Below are 12,521 nucleotides of genomic sequence, written 5' to 3'. Positions count from 1 at the left end.
TATATATATCTTCCATTGCTTGCTTGTGAAATGCGCAAACTACACTGCTCAAAAAAATTAGGGGAGCAAGCAAAGAAAGTAAAAAAATCGTGCGAGACATCCACAGAGCTGCATGAAATGGATAGTGGATACGTATCAATGCGTGATACAGAAAAAAAGACGTAAAAACATATGGAATTAAGCTTTAATTCATGGAAACTATGGAGAAGAAAACAAAACGCCGATTTCAGGCAACAATGGGTTTACATGTAAGCGATAAAAAAGTAATGTTTGGAAATGATGCAGTACTGTTAATAAGGCGTGTGGTCTCCTCGAAGAGCTAAGACTGCTGCACACCTGTTTCCCATGGATGCGATGATGGTATCGATGAGAATATGGGGAATACAGTTCCACTCCTCAAGAAGGGCAATCTCCAAGTCACGGAGAGTTAATGGAGGCCTTGGTCTCGCAGCAATGCGTCGTCCGAGCACGTCCCAAACATGCTCGATTGGATTCAGACCAGGAGAGCTCGCTGGCCATTCCATGCGCTGTATTGTTTCAGCTTCCAGCATGTTCTCCACAAGACGAGCTGTATGTAGTCTCGCATTATCATCTTGTAAAACAAAAGAATCTCCAATGGCTGCTGTGTACGGTATGACATGAGGTCTCAATATTTCGTCTGCATATCTGCGGGCCGTCGAAGTACCGTTCTGAATGATATGCAGGTCCGTATGTTCACCTATGCTTATTCCACCCCACACCATCCAACCAGCTCGTCTGTAGTGTGACCTTTCACGAATGAAAGTGGGGTTATTTCGAGTGCCCCTTTCCCTCCACACCAAAACACGTCGGGTATCACTCTCCAGACTGAATACAGACTCGTCTTTAAACAATACGTGGCTCCAATCCCGTTGCTCCCAATCTTGATGTTCAGCAGCCCATCTTCTGCGAGCCGCACGGTGGCTTGAGGTCAATGGAATGCAGACCATGGGCCTACGAGCATAGTGACCTCCCTGATGGAGCCTATTCCGTATTGTTTGGGTGGAAACTCTTCGTCCGGTTGCCACGAGAAACTGTCTTTGCAGCTGAGTAACATTGTCTGTTCTGTTACGACGAGCTGTTAACTGTATATACCGGTCATCAGCTGCAGTTGTTGAACGTGGCCGACGACTCACATTTCCAGACTCTTGGAATCGATTCCACAACCTTGCAACGACACTTCTGCTGACTCCAACAGCGTCCGCCACACTGCGTTGTGTTTGCCCGGATTCCAGTCTGCCGATGATGCGCCATGCAATGGATTGAGGTAAATCACGTTGTTTAGACATTTTCAAGTCACCCTTTCTCGAAAACAATAACTGAGTAATCTACTTTCTGAGTTACGGCAGTGAAACAGACGTCTCTGCTACAGCCCGATTTCTGCTCTTATCTTCTTTTCTGGTTTGTGACGTCATGAACTTTTATTTGCGTATGAAGTTTTCTTCTTCTTTTTCCTGCTCGGTCTTACATTATAAATGATTACTTTTCTGTTACTAATCAGTGTAAATATTCCTTAAATTTCATTAAAACCATGTGCTCCCCTAATTTTTTTGAGCAGTGTACTTAAAATCTTTTTCTCATAAAATACTCGGATCATGTCTTATGAAAATCATCATAAAAGCAGTTCAACTTTATTAGGAAAAATAAAATTTTTACTAACCGTCGTTACAATAAAATTTACCGTCAAATAATTATAGAATAACTTTAATATTGTACACAAATTTCACAAAATTTTACAACCCGATACGATAGAATTAATCAAAAAAATTTCGATCAGGCATGTATTTCTTACCATTGCAAGTCTAGTCAGGCAAAGTTAATTTCTTACCTATAAATAACATGAAATGCTGAATAAGCACCACGCAAACTATGACAAAATTCACCAACATAAGCGGCACCATAGACGGAGAAAAAACGAGTACATTTATTGTACTTGCTATATATACTATTGAATTTAATTATACGAATTAACAACAGTTAAACATAAACAAAGCTTTATAAGACAAAGCTTTTTTTACTTTTTATTTCCCTTGTCTTGCTTATTTTTATTAAGGAAAAATGGAATCCCAATCACTTTGCTTTAAAAATGATAAATATAAAAATTAAAATTACAATCAATAAGGGAGCAAATGCAAGAGCATTTATTATATTATATGTAACAATACATACTTTTTATATAATAATACTGCTTTGCACTTAATCTATGTATGCTTAGTCGTGCAAAATAACGAACGAGCACTTAAAAGCAATTCAATCAATGCTTATTCATGCCGCTTACTTCAGCTTTAGATGAAAATTAAAAATGCGCAGATGAGTCATTCTCGTATATATATATATATTGTTATATATTGTCTCTACATACGTACATACAAAGTAATATACGTGTTTACATGCATATTCGATGCCAAATTAACTACGTATAATGTACGTACGAATAACGCTTGTGGATGCATACTTACATTGCTTTTACATCTGTACATTCATACATATATCTTATGTGCATGCGTACGAACATGTACATGCATAAATACAAATATTGCACGAGTTTAAAATAAATGTATGTATTAGCAATTGTACGTATCCTACATTCACGTATATACGTCTACATACATACGAATTTAGATGCATTTATCGTACATTAATAAATTTTATTTATGCACGTACGTTCATTCTACGTACATAAAAATATTTATTAACACATAGATACAAACTAAATAAGCAAATAGTATGCAATCGTAATTAATTGTAATCTTATATTTTAATTAAATGTATTCACAATTACTTGCAATCATGATTACATGTAATCGTATATTTTGATTACTCAATCATAAGAACTCTTTTTTTATTGTGATTACGAGTAATCACAATGTAATTTTATTCGTGTATTTAAGTGCATATTTTCGCATGTAATTCTATGTTTAAAAGTTTTAATTTAATAAACCAAACAATAGTAAATTAAACAATTTATTTACATATACAATTTATGTATTGTTTTAAAAATATTTAAATGCTTACAATACCTATTAGAATGCAATCAAGTCCCACTTGAAATTATGATTACATCTAACCGTGTTGTAATCACATACATCATAATTACTTGAATTTAAGATAACTTGAAATTGTTAGATTATGATATATGGTAGTTATGATTTCTTGCAATCTTACTTTATGATTACAAATAGTCACGATGACTTGTAATCCCAAGGCTTGATTATTTATAATTCTGATTATCTGTTATCACTTTTTATTGTGATTATAAGTGGTAAACAATGGCATTTTATGCATTTACTCAAAACACGGTCAAAAACTTTCTGTCGCCTAAAATAAAAACTCCTTTAAAGATTTTATTTAGAAGGCGCTGTGTTTTGAACTAATAATTTAAAAGCTAGTCCATATACTTTTAAGCTAGGGATTAATGTAGATAAAAAGTAAATTTTAAAAAATTTTTGTACTTGTTTTTGCTAAATACATGCGTAAAATTCTGTATTTTCTTTTTAGTCTACAGTTCAAAACATGTGTGATATAATTATAAACACTCATGAAAAATTGTATACAATTATTTTAAAAATACATACGAGTAGATATAGTGATTAAGGAGGTGTAAAATGTGAAAAAATCTGATTTTGAGATAAAAGCACGAAATTAAAGACTAAAAATCTCTAGTCTATCAACTGTTATCATCTTGCCCTAAAACTGTTACATACAATTACGTTAATAAATTAGAGTACAGACAAAAGTAATGTACTTTTTGAAAGATAATAGTAAAGGGATTCTAAATTTATAATAAATTAATTTCAAAAATTTTGTTCGAATTCACGCTTTTGCCCCCACACCCTTAAATTAAGAACAGCTTTATAATTAATAAATTTTACATGCTAAAGTTCATACCTTTAAACCAATTAATATCTTAAAACTTATTATTGAAATCTAAATGGTTCCTTTTAAATGAAATAACATTTGCGACATACATTTTTGAAAGGCTTTGAAACTTTTAACAACTGTTTTATTTTTATATTTTATAATAATAAACATTAATGAGTTTTCATTCCCCAGTATTTCTTTTTATTATTAAAATAATTTAGCAGTTAAAATTATGAGTAATTAAATTGTATTTAGATTTAGAGATAATTATGAAGGATCGCAGTCTCCTAATAATTCTTCTAATTGGTCAATTTTTACTTTCTAGGAAGAATAATTATAGACGAGATTGATTTTACAATTTTCTTGTTGTAATTAAAATATACAAAAGCATCATCTTTCTGAAATTATTAACATATTTTAATTAAAAAAACTAAGCAGAAAAAAAANATTTAATGCCTATATCATGCATCTCTTATAGTAAAATGTTTAAATTTTTTTAATGTAACTGGGAAAAAATGATTAGTACAGTGTCTATAAACAAAAGCATTAAAAAAACTACAGTAAAATACAAATATTTTTACACCATTGCCTTGATTTTTAATTACAAAATACAAATTTTGAACAAAATACGACTTTTCAGAAGTTTCGTTACGTTGAAATTATTTGTCTGATTTTGTTCAAATTTTGTATATTGTCATTTAAAATTACAATAGTTAAAAATGGAGTAAATATTTGTACCAAACAATTCAAATGTTTTTTCAAACCTTATTAAATAATGCATTGCATGAAATTATCTTTTGATAAACAATCTGCATAACTATGTGCAATTTATTTTCATTCGTTTAAAATTTTTATTGAGATGCAGTAAAACACGTGAAAAATGAAAAAAAAATTTATTCTCTTATTCTTCTGACTGAACTGATGAACCATATTTACTCCACTGCGGTTGACTCCAATATTTTAAAGGTCACAGACATCAGAGTAGGAAAAGAACAAATAGTCTGAAAATACCAATCAACGTGCATAATAAAAAAATAAAATAAAAAGAGCATGTTTTTCCACAAAAAGAAATCTTTTAAATTAGTTAACATTCTTTTTTACTATAGGAAGAGTATAAACAGTCCAACAAAATTTTAAGCTTTAATATACAAATTAAGATTGAAGAGAATAAAATAATAATAAAAAGAAAAACAACACAACAATAAAGAAATATAGAGCATTCTTCTAAAGTTTAGAAAGTCAGAAATCCCAGCAAAAGTCAGAAGAATTTCATGCCTGTGGTCGAAAATAGAAATTTGGTATGATCATTCCATAAGTTAAATAATAGTTTTTACAAAAAAATTAGTATAATTGAAGTTTCTTTTAACCATCAAGATTTGCCATTATTTCATAAACACCAGATCATTAAAATAAAAGTTATTCAGGGTGATTTTCTACTTCTGCTAACTTTAGCTCCAAACATTTCGTTCACACTACATCTCAGGATCGAGGGAGCATCAATTTAAATTTTCTTTACTTGTGAATGCTTTATCGCATGTACTACATGACATTCAGAACTATGGTGCCGGTGGATGAATTGTTCAACTCCGTTTACAACTTTAAGATTAATTTCAACGTGTTTTAGAATTTTCATAATTTAAAAAATAAACTTAAAAACTATATATTTTGTCAAAACATTGATATTGTTCAAAATCATTGCAAGGAAAGAGATAAATATCAATATCTTTCATATATACTTCAACATAAATATTTCACGACTAGATAGTTTAGTGTATATTCAAGGAAACTATCAAAAAGAAGAGATATTATTCATTTGCAGATCCTTTTAATAAAATTTTCAGCTTAGTGGAGCAATTTTGTTTTCGAACTTAGGAATTAAACAACTTGATTACTTTTTTATTATTATAATAATTCAATATTTAGATCAAAAATGTTCAAATATACTAAGTTTGTGATAAGTTACAGATTAAAATATGTAAAAATATTATTTCATGTAATACTTTTGTTTCCCTAATTATAAATATTCGTCTAAAATTAAAAACCTAATTTATTTTAAAGCAAAGATCTAGCAATTTTTTATTAATGGGAGTTAAACACATTTCCTTGATTCTGAGGCCATTCTTATTACAAGCGATGGAGAACTCGATTGAGAATTTAATCACAAGTGAATATTTTTCACCAATCTGGTTTTATCCATACAAGATTTTTTTACAACCCCAAAAAAACTTCAGGCAATAAGAATGACCTCTTGGACACAAATTCCTAGAAAATTTTCTTTGAAAATTGAAAACTCCGCAACCCTGATGACAACTGGTTCTCTTTAATATGATTAGTATAGTGTTCATTTATCNTCAAGATCAAGGGAGCATCAATTTAAATTTTCTTTACTCGTGAATGCTTCCTCACATGTACTACATGACATCCAGAACTATGGTGCCGGTGGATAAATTGTTCAACTCCGTTTACAACTTTAAGCTTCTTTTTTAAAGCTTAATTTCAACGTATTTTAGAATTTTCATAATTTAAGAAATAAACTTAAAAACTATATATTTTGTCAAAACATTGATATTGTGCAAAATCATTGCAAGGAAAGAGATAAATATCAATATCTCTCATACACACTTCAACATAAATATTTCATGACTAGATAGTTTAGTGTATATTCAAGGAAACCATCAAAAAGAAGAGATATTATTCATTTGTAGATCTTTTTAATAAAATTTTCAGTTTAGTGGAGCAATTTTGTTTTTGAACTTAGGAATTAAACAACTTGATAACTTTTTTATTATTATAATAATTCAATATTTAGATCAAAAATGTTCAAATATACTAAGTTAGTGATAAGTTATAGATTAAAATATGTAAAAATATTATTTTATGTAATACTGTTTTTTTCCTAATTATAAATATTCATTTAAAATTAAAAACTTCTTTAATTTTAAAGCAAAGATCTAGCAATTTTTTATTAATTGGAGTTGAACACATTTCCTTGATTCTGAGGCCATTCTTATTACAAGCGACGGAGAACTCGATTGAGAATTTAATCACAGGTGAATATTTTTCACCAATCTGGTTTTATCCATACAGGATTTTTATACAACCCAAAAAAAATTTCAGGCAATAAGAATGACCTCTCGGACACAAATTCCTAGAAAATTTTCTTTGAAAATTGAAAACTCCGCAACCCTGATGACAACTGGTTCTCTTTAATATGATTAGTATAGTGTTCATTTATCACACATAAAAAGGCTTCTCTCTAATAAGGTTCCCTCTCAATTTTAAGAGTTACATGGATGGAATGAAAATATTTAAAACAAAATAAGTATGTAATTTTTGTAAAAATTTTTGACTAGATTTTGTTTTTATTTTATAATATTAAATATCCAGTTCAATTAGTTAAAAATGAATCAATTTTCTTTTATACAGTTTTTCTTTAAAGAACTAAGTTAATATGTCAATAACAAATTAAAATTTAGATTTTAAAAAGGTTACAAAAGAAAAAAATTTTTATGATTACTTTAACTGCATGAAACACTTAGAATAACTTTTATATCATAAGTATTTTAGAAATCGAAAATTTATTAATAATTTTCTATTTTAATTTAATTTCTTCAAATTTCATTATTAAACTGGGATTTTTCTAGAAATTAGAATGAAATACTTTTTAAAAAATCATATAAAATTTTTTTTTTCTTTGAAATTTAAAAATTATACATAGCATTAATTTTTTTTATTGCTTAAACAATAAAATTTTTTTTTTAAAATCACATAAATAGCTAAGCATATGAGGAACATGGTCATGAGGATTGCTTACAAGAATTAACATGAAAGTGATTACTTTGATAATCTTTCTATGAGAATGCTTAATCACACACACTGCATTGCATGCTTTTGTTTATTATGAACAAGATTAATGTGTCTATTCAAGTCGTATTTATGTGTGAATGCTTTATCACACACATTGCATGAATAAGGCTTTTCTTTCTTATGAACTAGATTGTGTCTCTTCAAGGGGTATTTGTGTGTGAATGTTTTACCGCACACATTGCATGAATAAGGCTTTTCTTTACTATGAACTAGGTTGTGTACATCCAAGTGGTATTTCTCTGTAAAGGTCTTATCACACACACTGCATAAATAAGGTTTTTCTACAGTATGAACTAGATGATGTCTATTTAAGTGGCATTTCTGTGTGAATGTTTTATTACACACATTGCATGAATAAGGCTTCTCACCAGTATGACTAAGATAGTGTCTACGTAAAGAAATTTCTCGTGCAAAATTTTTACCACAAAAACTGCATGAGTGAGGTTTCTCACCAGTATGAACAATATAGTGTTTATTTAAGTTGGCTTTAGAGAGAAATGTTTTATTACACACAGAACAAGATAATGAATTTTTTACAATATGAGTAGCAAAGTGTGTTCTTAAAGTGCCTTTATGCGCATATGTCTTATTACACATACTACATGAGAATAACTTTTTTCTATTATGAATAGTATAATGTTCATTTAAATTGCGTTTGTCGGCAAATTTTTTGAAACATACACTACACGAGAAGGATTTCCCTTCATTATGAATAATCCTATAGTGTCTGCCTAAATTAGTATTACTTGCAAACATTTTATTACACATATTACATGAAAATGGTTTCTCTTTGGCATGAATAGCATAATGTTTCTTTAAACTGCTTTCGAATGTAAATGTTTCATCACACAAAGTACATGAGAATGTCTTTTTTCCAGTGTGAGTAATAAAATGTACATTTAATTTGTCTTTGCGTGAGAATGTTTTATCACATACAATACATGAGAATGGCTTCTCTCCAGTATGAACAAGAAAGTGTAGATCTAAATTACTTTTAAAAGAGAATGCTTTATCACACAATCTGCATGAATAAGGCTTTTCACCAGTGTGAATACGACAGTGTTTTATTAAATCTGTAATATTAGTGAATGTTTTCTTACACACACTACATGAGGGATGTTTCATAACATAGTGTTTATTTATCCATTGCATGTGTGTGAATGTTTTATTGCACACATCACAAGAGAATGGCTTTTCTCCAGTATGAATAACACAATGTTCTTTTAATTTACATTCATCTTTATAAGATGTTTTACAAACAGGGCATGAATAAGGCTTGTCTCTCGTATGAACACGAATGTGTTTATTTAAATAAGATTTCTGTGTAAAAGATTTATCACATACACTGCATGAATAAGGTTTTTCTTCGGTATGGATAAGTGTTTTTAATGTATCTTTAGATGTAAATGTTTTATTATAGGCACTGCTTGAACAAGGCACTTTCCCCAGTGTCAACATGATAATGTATATTTGGAGCCTATATATACGAAAATGTTTTGCTATACACATAAACAGCACTGTGGTGATTATATATGCCTGAACCAATTTTTTTGCATAAGACACGAATTCGTTTATAGCAACAAGTCACTCTCAGTGAGCAAGTTTTATAGAATACGCACTATATGAACAAGCAACTGCTTATTCTTATTATAAATAGTAAAATGGTAGGAAACATTTTTGCAGAATTTTTCGCTTCAGCTCTTTATAGCTGAATTTGATACTCGAAAAGTTTTATTACTTAAACAAATATAAATACCAATTCTATCATTACTACTCCCGGCTTGAAAGCTGATAGCTACGTACTTCTGCCATTACACAGTTACATACTACTTCACAACTAGAAAATAGGAACCGTAAAAAAAGAAACGAACTACTTTTTTGTTTATTGGCAACACCAAATTAATTGGGTATAATATAGCCTACGTCAAAGGTTGTGTTGTTCCTACTAAATTTAANAGAAAATAGGAACCGTAAAAAAAGAAACGAAAAACTTTTTTGTTTATTGGCAACACAAAAGTTACTCTTGTTTGGCTTTTTTCACGTTCGCGATCACAACGAACTATAGGGGGCGTTGTTATATGAGACGAATACCTGCGATTTCTATATGAACAGTCATCCAGTTACTCTGGAGACGTTAGCATTGTAACGTTCTTTCTTTCGTGTGGCTTATTAAATTTAAAAAAAAAATGTTTGATATTCTCTCTTATGCAAGCGAAAACAAAACGGTATCATTTTTTTTTATAGAGAAGGAGCATCCAAAACATATCGGAAAAATATTTGTAAATAAACGGGAAAAAATTATGTATCTTCTTATTAGTTGTTGTTGCTAATTTACGTCGCACTAGAGCTGCACAATAGGTTATTGGCGACGGTCTGGGAAACATCCCGGAGGATGATCCGAAGACATGCCATCACAATTTTGATCCTCTGGTAGCCCGACTCCACCCCCGCTTTGGTAGCCCGACGATCTGCGCGCGAAGTCGAACACTTTACGGTAGCACAGTTTAACGAGGACCAATACCGCACACCCTCGTTCCCCACGCAGACTGATCCAAGTGGTCACCCACCCGCACACTCACCGTAGCCAGTGATGCTTGACTTCGGTGATCTGCTGGGAACTGTGTCTTAATGATCAGTCCACTGCGGGACGTATCTTCTTATTAGAGTTAAAACCTAATGCCTGGGAAATAGCTTTAGTAAATTTAATGGTATAACATGAAAGGCCTATTTAAATTTTTACATTCCATAGTTGTAAGAATCATATTACCTCAAACATTAAAATGAGCAAAAAGTATACATGAGCCTCATAATTTTATATAATTTAATTTTGTAAAAATAATTTTTTGACTACAATTTTTATCAAAATATTTAAATATTTCAAGTTTCAATAAAAGTCATTATTTAGAAACTAAAAATCGTAAAATAACAAATGCTTATGAAAGGAAAAAAGAAAACAGTTCTAAAAGTTCCTCACATTAAAGTGAATAATTTTCATGCTTTTTGTTTTTATTCATAATCGGAAGTAGAAAACCATTCTATAGAAAATTATCATCAAATAATCCTGGATATCATCTTTTGGATTCTTTGTTGCCTTGTTGTTTGCTGATTTTTGACGCCTTTTTTTAGTGCTACGAAAATACGTCTTTGGGATTTGCCGAAAATAGAACAAGATGCAATTTTTTTTTTCAGGAGAGAAATACNATGTACCAATTTTTATGACATGAAACTTTATTATGGTAAACGTACATTTTGGAAATGTAATTTCATTTGGAATTTTATTTCTTAGAGTTCATATGGCGACAGCACATCAGGTGAAAAAAAATAGAGATTGTTTTGAATCTATGTTAAACTCTATATCGGCCCATTTTCCACCGAAATCCGATTAGCTACTTTGATTTTAAATTAAGTGTTTTGAATTTTGAAACTGTCTTGACTTTAAATAAAGTGTTTCATTTTATGATTTGTTGCAAAAATTTTAGGTGTAGATTGGCGGTACTTAAAAACTGCCAAATCTGCAGTTGCGGTGGCGTTAATACGTAAGTACCAAATTTTTGTTCCATACTTTTCTGAATCATATCACTTCAAACATTAGAATATACAAAAAGTATACAAAAACACATAATGTTATACCATTTTTCAAAACAATTATTTTAACTACAATTTTTATCAAAAAATTATAAACTAAAAAAAACGTAAAATAAAGAATTCTTAGGATAAAAAAATGGTTTCAAAAATTCCTCATATTGAAATAAAAAACTTCCATATTGTCTCTTTTTTTATTCTTAATCAGACATAAAAAACCATTCTGTAGAGAACTATCATCAAATAAAAAAAAAATTTTTACAAGAAAATTTTTTATTATAAAAATCCTGATTTATAAATCCGGAGAATTCCAAAATGAAGTGTTCTTCGTTTCAAAATATTATTTTCAAATGATATATACATAGATTATTTCTTCATTGCTTTAAGATAACGTACCACACAGCAAAATTTTACAATTGTAAGATCTCGATATGAATTTTAATATGCAGCTTTAAAACAGAATAGCTGAATTCTAGTCGAAATTATTCTTTTAAAACTAAAAAACACTTACCAAGAAATCGATAAAAATGCATTAATAATCAGCACAAATGATATTATTTCAAGTAATACGGAAGATTCTTTATTGTTGTTTTCTGAATTATGTAGATACGGAAATATATACTATTCTATAAAGAATAATAATATTCTGTAACTATTACAGTTCTGTACGTTCTCAATTCGCATTTATTCATTGGAATGAAGAAAGCAATGTTGACTTCACTTCAACTTGTAATGAATTGAAGACAGAAGAAATGTATTTTACCGTAATACACACATCTGAACAGTATGCAATCCCGAAATTGGAGGTTATCAGTTGCAAGTTTGCTGATAATAGAAGTTAAAAATTGAGGAATTTTTCTTCAAATATTTGGCGTGTTCTGGTTCTGAAAGATTTACCAATATTCTGGAGAATTCTTTCAAGCTCATCGGCCTTTTCCTTAGGGAAATTTTGCTTCTTATTTGCTGCTAAGAAAATGGCATCTGATTCTGCCAATGATTTTGATGGAACTAAATAAATTAATGTCTGATATTTTTAGGCTCCCACTAGAGGGCGTATTCGAGCGTTGCGATCGCGAATCGATTGTGATGGGTATTCGTCATTCAGAATAATGAATAATTATTCAAACTCTTCCTGAATTTTAAATAAAGATTTATTCATTAGTCAGAAATATTTTGAATAAAGATTAAGTCAT

At 30.0% G+C, this 12,521-nt stretch overlaps 1 protein-coding gene across 1 annotated transcript; it reads right to left on the bottom strand.

Moving 5' to 3' along the window:
- Positions 1-6,640: 6,640 nt before the first annotated feature.
- On the bottom strand, positions 6,641-9,555 carry LOC107453876 (zinc finger protein 658B-like). The gene has a single exon (XM_016070876.3). It carries the CDS (start codon positions 9,253-9,255, stop codon positions 7,747-7,749), a length of 1,509 nt encoding a protein of 502 aa, XP_015926362.2. The 5' UTR covers positions 9,256-9,555; the 3' UTR covers positions 6,641-7,746.
- Between the last annotated feature and the right edge of the window lie 2,966 nt (positions 9,556-12,521).

This window comes from Parasteatoda tepidariorum, chromosome 4 (assembly GCF_043381705.1).
Source record: "Parasteatoda tepidariorum isolate YZ-2023 chromosome 4, CAS_Ptep_4.0, whole genome shotgun sequence".
NCBI lineage: Eukaryota > Metazoa > Arthropoda > Arachnida > Araneae > Theridiidae > Parasteatoda > Parasteatoda tepidariorum.
This window is presented reverse-complemented; position numbering and strand designations above follow the sequence as displayed.

Bases quoted from the DNA above. Each gene is read 5' to 3' on its own strand.
- LOC107453876 (XM_016070876.3), bottom strand. From the start codon at position 9,255: ATGTGTATAGCAAAACATTTTCGTATATATAGGCTCCAAATATACATT.